Source organism: Apteryx mantelli, chromosome 14 (genome assembly GCF_036417845.1).
Source record: "Apteryx mantelli isolate bAptMan1 chromosome 14, bAptMan1.hap1, whole genome shotgun sequence".
Lineage (NCBI taxonomy): Eukaryota > Metazoa > Chordata > Aves > Apterygiformes > Apterygidae > Apteryx > Apteryx mantelli.
In genome coordinates, this window is record NC_089991.1 from 14,046,801 (window position 1) to 14,069,547 (window position 22,747).

General features: G+C 38.4%; 2 protein-coding genes across 3 annotated transcripts in view; one reads left to right on the forward strand and one right to left on the reverse strand.

Annotated features, from left to right (window-relative positions):
* TTC1 (tetratricopeptide repeat domain 1) overlaps positions 1-22,747 on the forward strand; it is a 35,814-nt gene that overhangs the window by 4,596 nt on the left and 8,471 nt on the right. For both annotated transcript variants that reach the window (XM_067304961.1, XM_013953691.2), the window contains 5 exons: positions 8,357-8,417; positions 11,509-11,621; positions 13,995-14,031; positions 15,796-15,944; positions 22,276-22,330. In XM_067304961.1, coding sequence (XP_067161062.1) covers positions 8,357-8,417; positions 11,509-11,621; positions 13,995-14,031; positions 15,796-15,944; positions 22,276-22,330 — 415 coding nt within the window. The remainder of the gene's footprint in view (positions 1-8,356; positions 8,418-11,508; positions 11,622-13,994; positions 14,032-15,795; positions 15,945-22,275; positions 22,331-22,747) is intronic.
* PWWP2A (PWWP domain containing 2A) overlaps positions 20,352-22,747 on the reverse strand; it is a 54,677-nt gene continuing 52,281 nt past the window's right edge. The window contains exon 4 of the transcript XR_010885651.1: positions 20,352-22,282. The gene's annotated coding sequence lies outside the window, so the exon portion shown is untranslated. The remainder of the gene's footprint in view (positions 22,283-22,747) is intronic.

The window sequence follows — 22,747 nt, forward strand, 5'->3', positions numbered from 1 at the left end:
TGTCACCATAACTATTATACTGGCAATATTTTTACTGTGAGCTTTGTAGTTCACAAAGTTCATATAGTTTTCTGAGCTGAGTGTATATATACTGTCTTAAAATATAGCTATTTTCTCTCTAATGAAATATTGTTGGTGTCTGTTATAAGCAGAGCTTGAGAAATCTACAAATGAAGGCTGAATAAGAAGCTCACAGCAGTTGTTATAACTATTGAAATAACCCATATGCCTGTTCTTACTTTGCATCACCTTACATTCTCTGTTTAGTAAAACCAGGGTGATAAGTTAGTGCGAATTCAGGAATGACCTACCTTGAAATTGATGTCTACAAATTTTTTATTTCATTTTTAAAAGTGAAAATTTCTATATCTGATTATGAAGATAATCTGATAATTGATACAGGTTCTAAGGAAATGTACTGCAGTTATGTTCTGAGAACAGCTTCTGTTGCATCCATTTATCCAGAGTTCTTCAGACACTTTTAACCTCCTTCCTGTTACTCAAGAGGTCATTTCTGAGATGAAGGGCAACGTGAATTTTTTGCAGCTGGAGAAAATGAGGCAGAAATATTCAGAGCTTGTTTATTTGACTATTTAGGTTGTGACTAGACACTCAGCAGCAGTGCTGCGTTTGCTGCTTAGGTGGTGCTTGTTCAGTCATTCTCGGCCCCCTGCTGCCTCCTTAATTGTGCTAGCACACCTGTCTGCGTGAATGTGCAGTGGACCGGCTATGGGGACTGATTCAAATGAAAAATAATGCTGTCTTTTTAGATCAAGGACACTGTTGCCTGAAGTAGGCATCAAATGGCAGCCTCATGATGGCATTTATTTATGGGGTAGATGCATTTTCTTCAATTAGATTACTTGCCCAAGTAAGAAAAACTTCATGTGAGCTGTGGTTGCAGCATCAACCATAAATTATGTACTTGGGTCATACAGAGAGTTCAATGTTAGCCCTACTCTATCCAAATTATGGAGCCACACCTCTACTGTATTTTTTAACTAAGGCCACTGTTGTGTTTTAACAGCTTTATTAAATTAGTGCTTTTGAGTTATGTTCTCAGATAGCTAGGCTGTAGAAAAGAATTTTTTTAATTTATTCTGAAGGTGCAGGGACAGATTTTAGTCCTTGCTCTGTGTATTTGTGTATCCATGCACAGGCTTGCACAGCAGAAATTTTCACCCACACAGAAGCTGCTACAGAGATCAAAGGGAAGGAGCAAGTGGTTGTGTATTTTCTTTCAATTATATTTTCATAGCCCTGTATTACAGTGAGATTTCTGATTTTTAACCAGCAGGAATTACTTCCAGGGAAACACTACTGATGCCATAAGAAATCAAGTCTTCTCTGTCCAAAGAAGTAAAATGAGAACTTGAAGGGAAGAGTTTATTAAGACACAGACATGCAATAAATATTCTGAAGAAACAAATGTAGCATAGACAAGAGCCAGGTTACTTGCCTGGACTTACAGCTCTGAGCTTTTTGAGAATAATGCAGCTTGAAACAAAATTCACTTTAAGATTTTTTTTCTTTAAAGCATGCTGATTGCTGCTTCAGCAGAGGCACTGAGAAGTAAATTGCTTTTGATGCATTACAAACAGATTTTCTGGTTAGTTGTCATTGACAGTGATGGCTTTGACGTTGCTCTAGTCTGCAGAATTAATCAGAAGACACCCAACAGCTGTTACATGGTAATTGTTTCAGTCTGACCCAGCCCTCTTCTGGAGGGACACCCATTAATTATGAGTTTATCCAGCAACAAGATTCTGAACCCCTCATGCTCTTCCATCATGACAGATGTTGTCTTGTTCTTTGGGCCTTGTAGGGCAAAGACTTAAGCACCAGACCAAGAAAGCTCTTATGTTTGATATAGAGCCCTCCTTTCTAGCTGCTGAAAGACCCTGGAATAAATATCTAATACTTCTCAAAAGCAGTTCCCTTGGTCTGTTGCATGTGCTTTTAGAGCTACAACTGGCTGTAATCATGCTGAACTTCTATCTTAGCTCTGGGAAACGTGTCAGCAAGAGAAGGAACACGAGTCTAGGAGTTTCTTTGTTAGTGTCTTTTTAGTACTCTTAAAAAAATAAGTGAAACTGACTATTGAGAAATAGCAACCATTTCTGAGTTATGCCTGAGATTTTGTTATTTCTGGACTAAACAGAGTAAATCTTCCTATTTCTTCAGAGGTTCTAGGATGTGTTGGAGAACATCCTTGTCCTCATCAAGAAACTTCTTTTATAGTGTTCCCCTCCTCAAGCTTCCCCCACCCCCATGCTTCAGGCTGATCCCATTGTTATTCCACAGATTGCATCTTCTGTGTAGAATTTGCCTTTCCAAGGTTTGAAGCCAGAAGATTTGACCCTGGGTTTTTCTGAAATGGCTTCTCAGGTGTAGTCATTCATTTCAGCATTTGGTGTTTTCCTAGTTCCAGGCATCTGTCCAGAATATAGTGTAGTAACCTTGACTCCATCCAAGTTCAACTGGTTTCTCTGCAGAGATTACAAAATAAAAGCTAAGGTACAAAATGGAAGGCAGGATATAAAGAAGCTAGTTATAATTTGGAGCAGATTTCAGGTATTGGTCACTAGGAGATGGTCTCAGAACTCTTCTGAGAAAGAATGAAGTGGGAGGACCAGAAAACATAGTTTTAACACATGAGACAAAATGCAGCTGACTGTACAGCAGTGAAACGTACTACATAAAGCATTGACAAATACAAATAAGGAATATCTTTTGTTAACTTTCTCATCAACGTTCAAAATTATTTTGTGTAGCAATGAAATCTGCAAGACAACTGAGTTTTGAAGGGGTCACAATGTAGTCTTGTGAAATATAAAAGGTGATTCCATTATTAAAATGACCTACTTTAATAACCTGAATCTGGTATACAGTATAGCAGCAACATTAAGTAAGTTATTTTGGTCAAATCAGAGGAAAAGATGGATTGTTAGGCTGAAACTGCCTTGTCTTACATCTTGAAAAATAGAACAAAAGATGGCTGGTTTATTTCCTGATTTAAAGCTTAGAGAAGTACATCTGAGAGGTATATCCATATCTGCCAGAGTAATTAATTCCTTATGATGGTGGGAAGAACCTGGATAAAAGCTGGTGTTATAATCTCCCCCTGTGATTTATAATTCTTTGAGTTGCATTTATAAACTAAAAAAATATATTTCTTTTGTTGGATGACTCTTTACCAGAAAGTGTGATAAACTATTCATTTTTCTTTCAGTGCTGCTATCTAATTTTAGTCTTATGTTCAGTTTTACATTTCTCTGGAAGAGGCTGATGCTGTCAAATTGAGCTCTTTGTTTTACAAAACTCGGAGCTTATCTGTGACTAAAGGTTTTGACTCATGTGGTGATGGATTAAGTGGTCAGCCCCACTTTTGTGCCTGAGGCTATTGCATCTCAAGCAGGGATGGCTAAATGGCATATATTGTGACTCAGGAATAGTCAAGTTTTCAGTCTGGCATGTTAACTTAAACTGACTGTCAAGAATGAATGTGACCTATTATCTCTGAAAGCACTGCTTACAATTTCAGGAAAAGGTAGTGATTTGGCAATGGAAAGGTTAATGCATCTTTCCTGGGGACTTGCAATGAGCAGAAGTCTCCAGAGTCTAGCACTGCTTATTGCTCAACATCTCGAGTGTAGAGGGCGGATTTGGCACAGTTTTGAAGCGACAGCTCTAGCCAATTTTGCAAAGATTTCTGAGTGTCTGCAACCTTAAGCTGAAGTTCAAATCATTGAGTGCATGATATAGCAATAACTTCACAAAACTGCAGGGGGAAGCAGACAACTGCAATTGACGTCTTACAAATAGAATTGGTATTTGAATCTGGAAAATATACTCCTTACCTATTTAAATTCTTTGCTTCTGTACACCTTTTGAACCTCAGTAGGTTTAAATGACTGCTGTTTGACCATACAAAAGGGTATACAAGATGCAGATGTGCGTTGCCACACTGTAGGAATAGCCTCGGAGAGAGGAGAGCATGTTTTCTGCTCTTGACAAAACTGGAGCCAAGAACAGTTCCCTAGCAAAGTTAAATCAATTGGTCAAATAAAATGCCTAGGAACAGCCAGAGGAAGCATTGGAAGCATTGCAAGCTGTGATAGTGTTTGACCTCCAGCTCCTACCATCTATATCGGAGGATTTCACTTCCAGCCATTTTATTATATTGGTTACTTCCAAAATAAGCAGTTAAAATGTATAGGTTGCTTTCTTCTCTAATAGTAGAACAAACCTCATTTTAATGCTTTTATTTTTAACCTTGAGCTTTTTGGCAGAGGAGCAGCGGTCAATGACTGTATTTGATGGCCCCTTTTTTTTTTTTTTTTTGAGTTGTTTTACTTCATTGACAGAAGGTTAAGCTGTCTTTTTTCATCACCTCAGACTACTCCTTAATCTTCAGCACCTCTTGCATGCCAGACAGATTTATGTTAAAATCTAATTTCTTCAGAATATGAATGATTTAATTCAGTATCCAAATCTGTGAACCTTTCTAATCAGATGGTTTCTTTAAGAATCGTAGTACCAGTTAAATGAAGTTATTTCTACTAGACTTAAAAAAAACAAAAAAAACCAAAAACACCTGTGCATTAAAAGCAAATGCCTACCACTTGGAATTTGTCATCTTCATGTTAAGAAACTTTGCAAAAAAAGACCTTTAGATCTTGCTTATTTTGGACAGCATTATGCAGTGTGAGTTGGGGAGATTATGACCCAGTGCTCATATATGAGCAGCCTCAGGGAACACAGTGGGTCAAGATGTTTTTTCTTTAGGCAGAGCATTCTAGGAGTTCAGTCTGACCTACTTCCCTTGCTGAGGAATGGGTAGCATGCCCTGCAGCTACTTGCATCTTTTTCTGAAAAACGAGCGGGTGGAGACACTGAAATGACATTGTGCAAAATTTGTCCCAAGGACAAGTCACTTGCAATTTTTTCACTCTGGGCTGATACAATCATAGTAAACTGATGACCAGTCAATTTGCAGTTGGCCATCAAAGCTAGAAGTGCAGCATACTGGGTAAGGACATTATGTCTTCTAACAGTGCTTTATTCTATTTAACCCTTAATTTGAATAGAAAGCAGATTCTGGCAGTGTCTGTGTGTGGATGCAGTGTATGCTTCAACAATCCTTTCAGAATAAATGTAAATTAATCCAAAATAGTTGACTTCCCTCTGCTTTTGTATCAGGACGTGCCTATTAAAGAATTGCACATATATGCAAGAATAAATTATGCATTTATTTCACATATATGTAATGGGCTTTAGAGTCCAGCGCACTTAGGAGTGAACTTCTAACACATGCTTTGACATTCCTCTGGGACAGCCAGGGGAATTTGCTTTTGGGGGTAGTCTGCTGCTCTGCATTGCTAATGGGTGATCCTCCAGATTCAAAACCAGAATGATGCTTGAGGTACTTTCTAAACTTTATCTATTTGAAAAGTACTGCCAGAACTGGTACAGTCTGAATGTTAAGGGACAGCCTGAAACCCATAATACAGGGATGTCTTGAACATGTTGGTCAAGCTAAAACAGAAATTCTCGTTTTGAACCCAGACTGCATTGCTTGCATAGCTGTTTTTCAGAGAGTTGAGTAAGTTGCAAAGCCGTATAAGGTGTTCTTAACAATGCGTCTGGCTTCTGAAACACGCTTAGACAACACCTTTTCTGGTCAAATAGTCAGAAATGACAGCGGGACTGTTACTGACATTTGTATGTCTTTAACAATTATGTGAATAATAGTCCTCCTCTATCCTTCCGGTTTGTGAAGCTTGACTTGACGGCAAGAGGGCATATCAAAGAACAGGCTTAGCGGGGAGGAGAGTTATATGAATTATCAGCCTCCAAGTGCAACAGCCCCTAAACTCGCAGTTGCTCAGAACTTCCATCTCTCTGTGTTTCCACAATAAACATGGCCAAACAGCTGCCTTGGTCTATCTTCTGGGCTGTTGCCACTCTAGCTCACTGTTTTGGATATCTGAGGAGGACACACAATTTTATTTTATTTTATTCTTTTAACTCTTTTTCTTTAATGTAAAGCTTATTCTTCCAAAGCATTCTCACTTCAAAACTCTGTTTTTATATTAGTAATTAATGCTCAACTGGGTCAAGCATATAATTTTTTGCGATGTTTTTAATAAAATGAAACCAAATGATAATCCAGGTGAAACTTGTCATCCAGTGTTCCTTGATTTTTGTGGTTTCTGTGTCAGGAACACTGCAACCATGCCATAGTTCTCGCTTCATAGTGAAACAACCTTTTTTTGTATATATTTTGCACATAACTCTACCTTATGCAACAGTGAATCAGTTAATGGCACTTAAAGGCCAATTCTAAATAGGTCATGAGCAATGAAGTCAGAGGTAGTGTTACAAGCCCCTCTTATGTTGTGAGGGTCGTGTATGTAGATCTTTTATGTTTTCCAGAAGAATCATCATCTCTCTAACCTGTTCTGTGCTGAAATCCAACTTTGTTCACTGGTATGAGACTGACTTCTGTTGTACTTTTACTCTCTATGCATTAAAGATGTTTAAAAATTTTTTTTTTCTATGGAGTGACAAGTGTGTGTGAGGCAGTGACCCAGTTCCAAAGTTTGGGTGCAGCTTTCAAATGTATTTATGTAATCCCTGTACTGAACACCTAAATCCCACATATATGCAAAGAATTTGTCTGTATCTTTAATATAGTTTCTCTGAGGTGCTGAAATTTTGTTTTTGTGCTCATATTTAGACAGCACTACCGGGCTGATGTACATTGGAGGAAATGGCATTGTTGAAGAACTTGTGATGATTTGTCAGTCCACCCTGGAGGAAGCCAATTGCTAAATGGTGGTGCATGTTTTGACCACAATATGTTGGGTTTTTTAAATGTAAGGAGCAATAAGTATTAGGAAGCATATTTAACAGGTGATAGGAAAATTATATTGACATAAGCACATATCCAAAGGGTCAGATGAGATTTTACTGAGTAGTTTTGTGTGTGACAACTGAATGCCATTCCCCTGAGCTTAGTTTTTAGCACACTGTGGTTTCTTATTACTAAGATGGTGACAGTGGTTCATGAATTACTTTCCAAAAGCAATAAGAGCAAGAGGAGAGAACCTCTGATTTTGTATTGTTTGTCAGCTACTTGGCATAGCTGTGAGATGGTGCAGTGCTCTACAAAGAGTACTATATTTAGCTGTTTCCAAGGAGATGTTCTGTGCGATATTGATAATTGCATTAATCCTTGATTTACACAATCTGCAGGAAAGGAAACTGCTCCTTTTCTTACTGTTGGCTTTTTAATTGCTCAATGATCTGCAATATATGGACACCTTGATTTTAAGTCCTTTGTGTGTGCATGTGTGTTGGGGGCAAAATGAGTGGTCAAATGATCATTTTCTACAATAGAAATGATTCAGGAACATGAGTATTGCTTCTTGCTGATGCTGTCTTACCTATACTGCTTTGTTTTTGTTTGTGTGAGGTATGTCTGCATGTGAAAGACTGAAATACGCTGAAGAGATGGCTTGATGACATCCTGTATTTTCAGTGTCAGAGGCTGAGAGCGTTCGTGTCAACTTAGCTTGTGCCAGGAGTACTGTTCGGATATTCACGGCTGAAAAGACACCCTTGCTCAGTGTGTGCAATTTTCACTGTCTAATAGAACAATCTTCCTGCCTCTGGGTTTGATGGTTTAGTCATCAATGAGCAATACTAAGTGTTACAGCAAGGAGAAAGATGAGCTTACTAATGAGAAGAAATACATGTTTGTGCTTTCAACTTCCAGTCACTCAAAGCCTGATAACTATGTTACTTATTGGGGGATGGGGGGGAGTATTCTATATACCAGTCACTTTTTACATAAGAAATCTTTCAGAGCAGTGTTACCTGTGAATGTGATTCTAATGCAGTAAGCACATTATGTTTCCCTGTGTCTCTGGAGGTGACTATAAACTTCTGAGGTGGAATTACTTCAAACAAAACTTTTGAGACTTTACATCTAAAATATGTTCTATGTAGTTGATTTGCGCTGATTGATTTAAATGGAGTTAGAAAGGAAATAAGATGCAAACTGCTAAAAAGCTAATAGTTTAAACCATGTAATTCACTATGAATGTTCTTTGTGCATACTGTTGTCCATGAAGCGGAGCTTCAAATGTCTTGCTAGTATCTTCTAGTGCTTTATGAATCTATAAGGCACATCGTGTCACAGTGACCGCAAGCAAGTGATCATGGTACTGGTTAAAATTCTTCAGGTTATATTTTATTGTGATTTCCATTCATAGTTTATTCAGAACTGCAGCTGACCTACTTGTTCATTTCAGTTAAATACTTTGAGACATTGTCTTTCCTTTTGCAGAAGAGAAGAAAGGAGAGCACAACGCTGAAGGAGAAAGGAAATGAGCAGTTCAAGAAAGGAGGTAGGTTGATAATCTTCTAACTTCACATGGATAAGTCAAATAAACTTGAATTAATACTTAGTCATCATTGTGATGTTGTAGAAAACCCATAGGATGATCTTTCTTTTATCTTCTGTATTATTTTCCATCCAGTTCTAGGGAACAGAAGGAGATAGCAGCATGCCTAAAGAGTTAAGTTTAGATCAGCAAAGACTTGAATTCCTAAAACAGGATTCTCATGAAAGCTAGGTGTTTAAATCCAAAAACATGATACAGAATTGACTGCTTCCGAGTGCCAGGATTTCTTTTACTAATCCAAACAGGCTTTTACTAGGCTCTGAGTTCTTTAATGCACATGCTTAGAAACTTGGATTCATGCTCCCCTCTGGCAGTAGTGCTGAAAACAGCCAGTTTCCACTTCGCAGAAGTATACCTTGATCACTAGACAGTGGCCTTCCTGTTGAAGGCCTTTTTTTATACCCCCCCCCTTTGGCCCCTAACAAGGAAGGGTGCTTGTTTTGTGGAGTTTTAATCCCTGGACTATAAGTTATTTTACAGTCCTTGCATTTTATGTGGTGGCAATTTTATGTAAAAAGTCCGCTGTCTCTTCAGGGCTTACTAGTGTTGTCTTAAATAATACTCTGTTCAGGTGGCTGAAAAATGTTGGTAAGTAAGTCTGCCAGATACTTTATAGTGGATTTAGGTACTTGTTCAGAAGTCACTAAATGTATTTCTATACTTAGTAGCAGATACCATAATACCATTTTGTCTAGCCCCAAAAGGGCAGACTGTATTACAGTAAGTATATTAATTAATGACTCCATGGAAGTAAAAACCTGTGAATAATTAAATAGTAGCCTGCTTTCTAAACTAACTTCTAATGTTATATTAGAAGCATCTTAATTCTGTGATAACCTGAAGACCCTACTGTGCTGCCTGTTTTTTAACCTGACATAAAATTAATAACATGTATCCCTTCCTTTCCATACATATTTTGTTCTAGTTATTAGTACAGGTATATTCTTGAGCATGATCTAGACAAGAACTGCACTCATCTTCGAAGACTTCTGTGCCTACTAGACTTGAAGGGTCTCCTCTTCAGCTTGTTCATTGGTATTTTACAGGAAAACTTTCTGGCAATCAAGATATTGTTAGGAGTATTTCTTGCATAGAAACTCCCTGTACTACTACTTATCCCAGCCCATACAGCCTAATGGAAAAGTACCCATGCTTGATGCCCTTGAAAACAATATCATTATGCTTGGTATTGCAAGCACCAGTGAAGACAACAATGTACAGAAGAGTGGAATACCAAGTCAGAGTAAAAATGAATTCTTTATTTTGGAGGGGAGAAATTCCAGCCAGAAACACAATTGCAAACCTTTCAAGATAGGAGTCTGACAAAAATATCTTTACCTGTCCAAGGCAACTCCAAGAGACTACTCAGTAGGTCTGTTTCCCTTCATCCAAGTTGATGATTCCTAACCAAATGTTTGAGAATCCAGTTCTCTTGCAAGCTTATTACATCTTGCACGTTGTTGTACATAAAGAAGAAACAAAATACTGGGGGGAGGAGGGGGATGTGTGACTTCTCATACTCAGAGCTTCTTCCACAGCTCTATTTAAATCCAGCTTTCTTCCTGTTACATTTGCCTGGATTTTTTTAATAGTAACAGTGGATTTGGTTTCATTTCATGCCTAGGCTGATCTACTGGCAACTGCTGATGAGATGGATGACCTTGTTTCTGTATGCACTTCCCACTACTCCTGCATTCACTGTGTTATATGTAGCAATTGAGTAAATGAAGTCAGCTGACAAATCTGGCAGAAATTCTGCAACACACAAACAAAAGGAATATTTTGTCCATCATCGGCCAATTAAGTTGGTTCATTCAGTGCTATGTGGTCACTAGATGTAACACGAGTGTGCAGGAGTAGTGTCACAGGCTATTTGTTGGGGAGCTGACTGTTAGACAAGCTTAGGTATAATGGAAAATCACATCCTCTGAGAGTGATTTAGATGAGACCGAGTTCTTCCTTTTGGTTGTAGAGCCCTGCTTCCTCCCTTTAGCCAACTCTGGCACTTGTATAAACTTTTGAGCCATTTCAGCTAGCAGAACTAGCAGAAAGTGATTCACCACCTAGGTTTGGGTTTTGTTTTGTTTTGTTTTTTTACTGCCTTATCAATTCAGGCAAGCATCAGAGCAGGCAGAAAGGATCTGCTGGGAGCATATGAGGGTAGCAAGCCTGTAATGTTGGCCTAGCCATTTTGTGAAATCTCATCCATAGGCTCTTCCTGACAGATTCTTTGGTAGATCTCTTCAGTGTGCCTGAGATGCTGGTGCCTGCTGAAGTGCTTCCTAATCGGAAATAAACAGACCCTTTGAAGCACCTGGATGGTTGTTAGCTGGTGTGTGCAGAAAGAATTGCTCGTTTTGAGGAGAATGCACTTGTCAGCTGGCAGGGCGGTGTTCAGAGTCTTTATAGGGCTTCTTCATTCTTTGACTCTACCTTCATTAGAAAACAAATAACTTGATAATCCCATGTGGTTTATCAGTGGTCCTTGTTTCAGGCCAGGCATGATGACTGATGACCTTAGGGTGACAGTGGCTTTGTGGTGACTGACCTTAAGTCAGTCATTGAAGATATTGTGACAAATGAAATATCTTCCTAGCAGCTGTGAGCAGGTGTCAGTGCAATAACATGTTTCAGTACATGTTTTCTTTCAGATCAAAATATGCTGCTTCTTTAAAAAAAAAAAAAAAAAAAAAAAAAAACCTACCTCTCAGGCTGGTATTCTCTTAATGAATAGAATGAAACAATTTCAGGGATGAGAATTATATGCAAGGCATGCTGCACTTGGTACACTAAGCTCAGGACTATATTTCTGCTATTACAAGGGTGTTGATTTTAAAATAATTAATTGTCATTGGTATATGTACTACTCAGTAATGCACTTCATCTGAGAGCAGCTACTGAGTCTTACCACTGGTTTAATATTGCATCTTATATTGGGAAATGTTTCCAAAGAAATCTTAGCCATGTGATTCACTGACTCTACTGCCAGTTGAAATAAATGGTCTGTTTTGTTTTTTTCTTATTGCATCTGCAGACTATGGAGAGGCAGAAGACTCTTATACGAGGGCTCTGCAGATTTGTCCAGCCTGCTTCCAAAAAGATAGGGCTGTTTTGTTTTCAAACAGAGCTGCTGCAAAAATGAAACAGGTGAATATTCTTTTATTTTATTAAACACCATGTATTGATTATATGACAAATCCAATCATAAAGTCAAGTACTAGTGATGCGTAAATGATGGCAAAGGAATTAAGCTGTTTGCAGGTTTTGCTGTTTGCTTGATCTCTCATGTTCCCAGTAGAAATGCTGGTACACTTAGTTTTACTGAGGAGAAATACAAAACTGAAGGTTTCAGTTGGAGCAGCTGTTCAAAATTCCTGTGTTGCATTACGTTTAAAATGCTTTGATTTTTTTCCCCATTCTATTTGTTTTAACTAGATTCAAAGTCTGTGTTGCAACAGCTGTCTTTAAGCATGTTTAGTATATTCAGACCATGCAGTGATTGTTTAGATTTATAGCTAGTCAGTGTTTTGCTAAAAAACTGGATAGTCATATACTTGTCTTCAAATAATTGGCTCAAGCATTTTGAGGCATAAACTGGACTTCCTAACTAGGGCTTTATCAATTCAATTAGTCTGCTTCCTTCACAGTTGCTGTATAGCAGGACAGATCTATATAGTAGGACACTATCTCAATAGAACGAATACTGCTTGCTTTGTGTTTTCTTCTGCCTGACCAGGGATAGGTGCCCAAATGTCAACAGAAGTCAGTGATACACTGACAGCATGGAAGGCATAGAACACAAAATCTGTGCGAACAGAAACTGAACAATTTAACTTGTAAGCTAATAATGAATTTTAAAAAATAACAGTTGAAAGTTCTTGATATAAGTGAGGATTCCATCTTTATAAACAAGCTGTTAGACTGCCCAGTGACTGGAGGATTGGGAGAACCTTTATGCCTCTTTCAGCTCGTGTAGCCTGTGGACATCCTGCTAGTTGGCCTCAGCAGGAGCGAGGAGGACCTAGCAACAAGCATTCAGTGCAAGCATTCATATGCTTTTCTGGCGCGCAAGAGTGTTGGGAGTCTAAATTTAGTTTTCGGAGGCACTTATAGCTTTTCTGTCATGCTTATTATCATGCTTTCAAAACTATTTCTCTTCAGGCTATAAACATGGTGCTAAGTTACCTCTTCTTCCTAAAATAAAACAAAGAATTTGGGAGAAATTGCTCTTTAATTTTGCTTTTGCTTTTAAGATTAAATTATTATAGGAAAAAACAGACAGTAGTTCCTGTTCTCAGGTTACCTCCTGCAAAACGAAGTTCCTCGCACTTTTACTCCAATATTGAGACAGATGCAGCTCTGGAGCAATGTACCTTACAGCCATATTTAGGTGTAAAGAAATAAACTCTGGTAGTGTTGGAGTATTCTTGCTCAGCTAGAATTATCTAACTCACTCTTGGGCTGTTGACTTGTTTGAGCAGACTAGGAAAAATGGGATTCTGTAACAGCAGATGCTGCAACCTTTCAAATATGAAAGCTGTAAACTGAAAAACCTCCTTATAATCCAGATGTTAGCTATTCATTTTACTGGGCAACTAATCCAATAGTTCTAAGGGAGACAAAGATGATAAAAAAAAATGTACGTGAGGTAGTATAGCTCACCTGTATAGATCAGTAGAACCTGATAGACAGATACATTGCCCTGAAATTAAAAAAATTAATAACATCATTATGTCTTTTCTTTTATGCCTGCTGTACCCATTTGCTTTGCACTACAATAGAAGCTTGTCAGGCGTTGTTCTGAGATAGTTTCTGTTTTAGGGACAAGAAAACCTTCCTTTGGTGTAGAAAGGAAGGAACCCTCTACCTTTATCAATACCCTTATCAATACTACTTAGATCATGAATATAAGCACAGAACAGTTTTTTCTCAGCTTTTTTTTTTTTATTCTTAGTTTGAATGAAAACAGGATCTGTGTCTCAGCTCCTTTACTTCTTTTTGTTCCATTATAAACAGATTGCCTGAATTTCATCTTCATTGTCTGAGTGCTCAAAAATCTTGTCCCTGCCACTTCTGGAAGTCCCTCACATTGTCCCTTGTAGAGAAAGTTGTATCAGTGCTAAAGGCAGGATCTGCTTTCAAAATGTCTTGTCTCATACAGACAAGAATTTACCCAGGAGTCCTGGGAACCAGCTATTCCAACCCCTTAATTGACGAAGGTAGAAAGGCTGTAGCTCGGTTAAGCCAAGGCCTGCAGATGTGACTCAGCCTTTTGACTGTAGCTTGCTGCCGGCTGTTCTGTGCAGACTGATTAGTGGGGCAGCCGTGCAATCTGCACGCTGGCAGCCTTCACAGAGGAAGCTAATCACTGGTAAAGAGCTCTGAATCAGAAGCAATGTTATGAAAAGCCTTGATTAGATGAACATCCAAGTTTCTTGGAATGTCTGACAAACCTTTTTGTTTGCAACAGTAAATCAGTTTCTCAAGAAATGACTTAAATATAACTATTTTGTGTTCTAGGACAAGACGGAAGCTGCCCTAAGTGACTGCAGCAAAGGTATGACTTTTTTCCTGTGTCCTACTCTTGTGCCAGATCTTTCATACATAAATCATGCCAGTCAGTGCCTTTCTGCAGAGCTGTAATTTTTGGCATGACAATCTTTAAAGAATTTGTAGAAAAGTTGTGGTGGAAGAGACCTGTTCCTAGGACTTACTTATTTTGTAAAATGTCTAGCAAGCTTTTACTGCCTAAAATAATTTATTTTCTGTTCTCTTGTACCAATAAGACTGCTGTTTGTACTTTTTTAACAGGAAAGTCTTTTTTTTTTAAGGAGGATGTTTCCTTGCACTTGTTATTTTAAACCCTCTTCTACCTGCCATTCCCCCCCAGATCTTGAGTTTAATTCCAGTTTCCAAAGAATTATGTGGCTTCATGGAATTAAAGGCATTATCAAGTCCCATCTATGCAAGGCTTTTGCTTTGTCACAAGGGCTTATGCTCTCCAGTTCTTGTCCTGCTTCATTTTATCTTTGCAGTTCCTGGTGAAATCATTTCAGCTGTGCATTGCTTTATTGCTTCCACCCACTCACCCATGCTTTGAATATTTGTTGAACTCCCCATGACAGCTGGGAAAAAAGTCCAATTTACCAATCAGAAAACTAATCCAATGGCTGAGTGCCAGTGCTGCTTGTACAGTAAATATGAGTTTGTACATGCTGAAAGTATTCTCAAAGGTAGCAAATTCTAGCTGACCTCTGTCATTTTGGGGTTTTGTCTTGCTTTGGTGGTGGTGCATTTTGAAAAAATGCTTCTGTTAGTTTTATAGCGGCTGAAAGGAAATCGGTCCGCTTTCCAGCGCTGAGACTTAAACCGACCATCACTTGACACTCCCCAGGGATTTGGCTTACAAACTGCAATGCAACACTTAAGAGCGCAGCAGAGCAATTCACACTAACCTGCAATTTGCTGACTGTAGCATTGTCTTTGTCCTTCCTAAAGAAATAAGCTAGAATGTTTAGCTGGAGAATCCTAGATTTAATTGTCCTGAGAACAATTTTAATGATTTAGCAGTTATAAAATGGGCAGTCTTTCATACTGCCTCTTTCTATGATGAAAACTGAAGAAATTCTTGAGAAATTACCATGAGCAAGTTACTGTTAAATTTAGTGTTCAGTCCTGCACCAGCAAACATGGTCATGCCTGCCAAGGGAATAAGGAGAGGATAAGCTTAAATTCAGTCAGTGTGCCTCTCTACTAACTCGTAGAGCTAATACAGCCATTTATGGATTCCCAACCCGATTTTGACTGTTTGATATTACAGTAGATTCAGAAGAACACCAATAGTTTTCCTGGAGTTTGTCTCAATTTGCTCTGAGATGAGCAGGGAACTGCTTATTTTCCCTGCTACATCTATCTTTAGGTGTATATATAACTCTAGATATAGCCAATAATGTATCCTTACTATATATACAAAAGGTAGACAAATATATCTTGTGAAGCTTCAGAAATTTGCAGGACACTTCTAATCTATGCATATATATTATTGCAAAATTAAACACTTTTGTGCATTTTAAATCCACTATATGTAGTGGTAGATTATAGGTATTAAATCAAACAGGATTGTTAGTATTAGACTTTCACATGCAGGTGCAAGATATGCCTTTCTGAGTTATGCCTTATCTTTTAAACTGCTACTCTGCTTGATTCTAAGCTGTGTTACAAAGACGATAACTATAAACATCAAGAATTTAATAAGCACTGGTGTTTAGTGGGGTGTAGAAATGTTTCAAGTAAAATATTGTGCTTTGCTTTTGTTTTCTAGCAGTGGAATTAGATCCTAACTATATTAGAGCTTTGCTGCGAAGAGCAGAACTATATGAAAAAACAGAAAAACTAGATGAAGCTCTGGAAGATTATAAAACAATCCTAGAAAAAGATCCATCAATTCATCAAGCCAGAGAAGCTTGCATGGTAAGCTTTTTCAGCATACCTTGGGCTAACTTTAAAACAAGGCCTTTTCTAATCTAAATATTCACTGCTGTTTATGCAAACTGCTTCATTGGCAGTGGGGACAACTTTAGTTTAAGTCAAAAAGTGTACTGGTTTTCTCTTCTGGTTTTATACAAGGAAGATATCTGAACTGCCGCAACTTCCGTGATCGTTCTGAGGTCTATAAAGCATAGTTCTTTTTTTAACCTTTGTAAAATGTGTGTGAAAGTAAATATGGGTGTTCTGAGCTGTTAACATAAAATTACAACTTTACCTGTTGAATAGCCCTTCCCAACCATCCACCTACCAAGTTTATCACTGAATATACTACGGTTCTTTGCTCTAATTTGATTCTCCCCCAAGAATATCATGGAACAGTTTCAGTGCAGTAATCTCTTTAAAATAATTAAATTCCTTTCAAAACATGGTTTGTTAAATAACATTCTGATAAACCTCTAACAAACCTTAGATTTCTGATTCTCCTGGTATTTGCATCTGTGCATGTGCTAGAAATGTAATTAGGCCAGAAGCTATGAGATACTGGCTGTTTTCAGTCCTTGCCTGATCCTAAACCACTGCTGCATTTTAGCAGCCATCACTTCAAAGAGGATCTGCAATTTGGAGATCAGAATATGGGTACTCCATAATACAGTTTTTGCTGGCTATGTAATTGGTTAGTCTGCCTATCCTTCAGTAGGGTTAACTTTCTGATTGGTGAATTTGCAGTCAAATGTCTTTATGGCATAATTTTAAAATAATTACTTTTCTGATGAGTTGATTATATAACATTGGGGGTGGCAAAGAGGTTTCTATCAAAGTCGGTAGCTATGTTTGAATTTTCTGTAAGCCTACTTCAAAACCTTGATATTTATTTTTTTGTTTCTCGATTTGACTGTTTTCTCTTGTCTTTTTGCTATGCCTTGAGTGTGTATTGGCAGCTTTGAGCTGTTTTACTAACACTGGTTTAAATCTGCTATTAATCTTTAAGAACTTAGTCTCTCACTTGAATAAAATGGCACCTTGTGGTCACAAACAGCAGTGTGTCCCGATTCAGCTACTTTCTTCATTACCAAACAAAATGAGTTTTGCAGATTAATACTGTGCTCCAATGTCCGCTTTCAATCAACATTACAAATACTTCAGGATTAAAGGTTTTTTGAGGAATCTTTGTCCTATCTCTAAGTGTAGGAAAATGCTTTAAGAGTTTCCTTGGGTTTTTGGACAGAGCGACTTGGATGAACAAAGTGAAACCCCCATCTGACACGTAAATAAGCCCTGCTCAATGGGGATTTAATCATTCCCACAGCCTGTTGATTTGAGGTTTTTAAGCAACTCTTTGTGTAAAATACCGTCAGGAAGTGATTTTTTTTTTTTCCTAGTGGTATTTAGGATGTTAATACGTAATGTGAAAAAAATAATGGTGGATTTGACAAGTTCAGAGGGCCTTTACACAAGGGAAGGGGTGGCAGGTAGGGAGAGCTCTTCTGGGCAGAAAGCTCCTCTTAAAGGCTGCTTGGTGTTCTTATTTTTAGAAACAGGTTGTAAAGGCGTGTTGACAGGATAAATGGGGTAGAGATAAGGCCAGACAGCCTGTGGTTTTGAAGGAACACGTGTTAATGAAGCTGCTATCAAGAATACAGTGGTGGTCACTTTCTGTGGAAGTGGGAGCTTCAGGTCGTGGTGGGTGAATGGCTTAGCAAGAGCCTGTAAAGAGCTGCCTATCTTCTGCAGGGAAAAATGGAAGTGAAGACAGTTCAGTTTTTGTTTAAAGTAAATGGATATAATTTTAAAACAATGCTTAGCTGGGCACCTGAATCCATATGATGGTGTTTGGTGGTTTTTTGGGGGTTGTTTTTTGAATTGGTTAAACTTTCAGAGGGCACAATTACTTGAGGTTCATCTTCCCATCAGTGAACCTGCAACATATTCTGCACCAGGGAGGAAACAAAAAAATCATGTGTTTCATCCCCAGAATCTTCTCTAAAAGCTCTTTGTATACATTAATGATGAAATCTGTTTGAAAGCCTTAGTTTTAGTTGTTTTAATTCTCCATTGGAGAAAATAAATCATTAGTATGGACTCCCCCCCGGCCAATAATAGTGTTGTAGGTGTCAGACTAGAAACTGCTTTGATAGCATATTAGACAAGAAACCTTGCCCGAAATTATTTTCTTCGGGACTGCATCAGTTACACTGATGGCAGAAAAATATTCTGCTTAACTGTGTAACTCCTATTAGTGCTGTTTGTGCTAAGGGTGTGGTTTCAGAAAACAGCTAAGCTGATCTGCCAGCTGCCTGCCGCTCCAGATGCTGCGCGGGTGCTGGCACTGGTGCTGGTACTAGCCGTTGTCCGACCCTTTGGGGACGGCTGGTCCTGAGTGTCAGTCTGGCAGACAGCTAGCCCTGCCAAGAGGAAAAACAGCAACAGACAAAAAAAACAGCAACCAAAAAGCTCCAAAGTGAATAGCTTTCTACAGCATTGGCTTTCTGGCGTCAGGCAAGTCCTAGTGCAAGTGCCAGGGAGAAGGAAAGAACACGTGGTCAAGGCAGTGCAGGAATCGGGGCCATCCCTTTCGGCGGCAGCCCGTGACAAGGTCAGTGTACTGTACTGTGAAACAACCCCCTGATGCTTGTTGCATGCATGTGGCTGAGAGCAGGGGAGCACTTTAGCACCTAGCTCTTGGCGATGGCCTAGTAAATGACAAGCTTGTCAAGCATCGTTACTGCATGGGTAGTGAATGTGATGGGTCTGTCACAGTCTAGACAAGTGTATATGTGTTGGCCTCATTCAGTCTTCTAGCTGAGACTGTCACTTAACTGATCCAGTAATTCAACCAAGGAGTCTGCTGACATTTGTAAAGGAAATGATAGGGTTTAGTTTTTGTGGCTTCCAGAGTATTCTGTAGTCTCTTAACATCACCCTAAGCCTCCTTCTGGATCTAGCCTAATCTGGTCAGTTACTTGGTAAAATAGTATTAGTGCATAGGGGTGCATGCTCTTAGTGCGTTTTAGCAGCTCCATACAAAGAACAGCTGTGAAGACCAGATGGATTGTCAGGAACCACCAGCCGTCAACTCCACAGATCAAGAGCAGTGTCAGGAGGTGGTGTGAAATGTAAGGGGTTTAAAATATATATGTTTTGGCTGACTGGAAACCTCTATAGTTATAGATACTGGTCCTTCATGCCTCTTGTCACACCATGATCTTCCTTCAGTGAGTATGCCTCATCTCTTTAAGAATCTCGCAAATAAGCCCGTGCTCAGGAACCAGTGGAGATTTGTGCTAGAAGAGAATGTTCTTCCTGGCAATCTTTCAAGAATGTTTTAGAATGATCAGTAATTTGTTCTTATTTTTTGTAGCTGGGAAGTACAGAGGTCGACTTACATATACCTCCTGCTCCTTGGCCTCATTTTATTAGGCAGAGACTTTAGGCTGACATGTGGTACAGAACACATTGTACAAAACGCCCTCAATTTACACCTCAATGGGATTTAGGGCATTCTGCTCTGAGTTGCTCCTGTTCTATGTCAAGTTTCAGGGTAGAGGCAGTCTTTTGAAACTGAAGCTTAAAACTCTTCTCTTAAAGATTTGTTAATGAAATGCTGATGGACAGCTAGTTCTACATTCTTCTAACTATAATGAAATTTCACAATAGAAAACAATCCACTATAATGTTAATTCCATGTATGTAATTAATTGTAATATGCAGGGGACTAAGACTCTGCTTTATTTTAATCTGAAGTCCACTCTTCTCTGCAGAAATAGTGTAGCACTTTCTCCCCCACCCCCACCACTAATAATAAAAATGATGCATCAAGACTATTTGCAAATAATTAGCTTCATTTGTTGTTAGAACCAATCCTTCTTCTTCCTATATATAGAAAATATTTGGCATACTGCTTTCCTGGATATAATTGTGTTAAATGACTTTAAAAAATCTTTACCATACAGTATTTCCCTGCTTTGGTTCTGGTGTACCTGCTCTGTAATTTCAGTGCTGCTTATATTTCAGGAGTTCAGCACTAGTGTTTTGACTCTAAAGCCCTGTGTGGCACACTTTAATTACTTTTGACATCTTCAATGCCAGATTAAAGCATTTGAAATTAGTGTTTTGTGGCCAAATAATCCCTATTGATGCTTTCCCAGAAAGTGTTTAATTATGTGGTATCAATCTTTAGGTTTTGTTTTTAGCAGGTGCATAACAGTGTTGTGTGAATTTTAGCTTCCACACAGCTTCTGAGGGACTGGCAAGCCAGATAAACAGTGTTAATTACCAAAAGAAGCTGTACTTTGAAAGGAGTGTCATAAACACACAGTAAACAGCTGTGCTTATGGACACCTTTCTATAGATAACTAACCTTGCAAGCATTTTGGGGGGAGGTGAGAAATAGCGAGTTTTCAGAATATTAATATTCAGATGGACAAAACATAGAATATGTATTTCAGATCTAGTATTTGTGCCTTCATTTCCTGCTAAAGAGAGATGCTGTATATGCCAAACCAAGATTCAGCTAATCTCACAGCCACAACCTAAACTGTAGTTAGAGCCTGGGGATATCCACACATGTTTTCATGCAGCCAGCTCAGGTCCAGATCTCACCCAACTTAATAAGCCCCTCTGGGTCTGCAGAAGTCAGATGGGGTCTGACTGGGCTAATTAGACCTGGCTCACTGGTGGTGATACCAGGCCTGGGCTGCTTTCAGGCTTAGCTATCCATGTGTCTCTGCATTATATTCCTTAGTATTCATTTATCTGGTTTTCTGGGATATACCACTTCTCTTCCCCATTACTGCAGAAAATGGACTGTATTTGCCAGTCTTCACCAGTACATACTGCTTTGAAAAGAAAGAATAATCAGGCTGTCTTGTCAAGGTGCTTTTTCTTGAGGTGAACATCTTATTTCACTGTAGCAATATCATCAGAATGACAAACCCATACATGATGACTGGAGCTATAAATTACAGGAAGGAACAAGATCAGGAAATTGAGTTCTTTAACTGTGTTCAGAAGCCAATTATCACAAGGGGAGTGTGTGTGGAGTGAATCCCACACCTGTTACCACAGTCAGCAACTGTAATTAATTTACTGATAGCACCATTAGAGCAGATCTGTCTCATTTGCTCTGACCTCCACAAGAAGAGAGAGCAGAGTTACGACTATAATTGCATCCTCAAATGGCAGGATTATATGGTGATAAGCATAGTATTAAAGCTTGAAATAGTTACTTATGAAAGTATGAAAAAGACCTACAAAAAGTGACTGTCATTCATGCTATGTTTTGTTTCAATACTGTATTTAACTGATGTACAGTAAACTGCCACATAATTTAAATGATGCAGTAGTAACTTTAGTTGTAGTGAATGTAAAATTCTAATTAAAAGTGGTCATAGCATTCATTTAGCAAAACACCATTACTGTGTAAAGATGGAAGATGAGTCACAGCTGTTTTAGGCATAAATGGGAATCTAATTATTAGGAATGCACAGACCATGCAGTTACTTAATGCTCATTAGAAGCATTTGCAAGCTTTTTGTTTGTGATGATACAGCAGATCTTAACACTGGTACCTGTTCCAAAGCTCTAAAGAGGAAAAACATGTTCCTGAACTGTTACTCGGAGCTCAAGATTAACTGCTGGACTTTCCTTCGTACAATGAAAATTGCCAGATCAAGGCCCTCATTTGTAATGCTCTCTCCTCTTTAGAAATGTGACATAGATTGCATAACAAGATGCTGCTCATTAAACTACGTCCTGAAGTTCATAGACAACTAATTCCGTGATGTTCTGATAAAATATTCATATTTACATCTTTCTTCATCTTTTCATAATACAGATTTCCTTGAAGTGTCATGCCAGCAAGAGCTGAATTCATGGCTGTGTCTCTCCATACACCTCTGTGTTTATGTTCAGAAGTCAAACGTTGTGCTTGCTAGTTCCTTCAGTCTCTCTTACCAAATGAAATGCATGCAGCACAGGAGATAGGGCTAAAAATATTCTTTAATTCTAAGTCTCTTAAATTCCATAAACTTGTCAATTAAAATACCAGGAAAACATCAGATTTGTTTTTCAGCAGTAAAAATATATGCCTATATGAAACCTGCACTTACAAATTACAGCTTACTGTTTGTATGAACTGAGGTAATAGGGTGAATATAGGTTTCCCAAATAAGATGAAAGGGTCAGTTTGACATAAGGATTTCTTTTAAGCCATGAACAGTGCATCCTGGGTATGGGTATGCAAATCGCCCACAGTAACCCACAGCATTGTTGAAAGCATGCATCTGATTCCAATTTTTCCTCTTGCTTCCCACAGCGATTACCTAGACAAATCGAAGAGCGGAATGAAAAATTAAAGAAAGAAATGTTAGGTGAGTAGCTTGTACATATAAATTGCTTCCATAATAATCTTAATGCTCAACTAGAAAAATAAAAATGCATGACTACACAGATCTCTTGTATAAAACTTAAAGTAAGTCTTAAAGGAATGCTTGTTCTGTATTAAACAAAACTTTCCAGTTCTATATTGCTTAATTTTACCAATAATAAGGTGTAGCCAGATAATGCTCTCTTACTGAGAAAACTATTAGTTAAATTTAAAGAAAAATGCTCAAACTTCCTAAAAACAATTTAATTTTGATGCACGAAAAAGAGAAGAAAGAATTATTTGAAACAGAACTATTATGTCTCCATTCTTTCCTGCCCTGCAAGTAAACCTTTAAAGGAAACATTCCCCTAAAAAAGGCAAAGACAGGGTTTTCATCAAACCTTTAACAAAAAGTCACCCA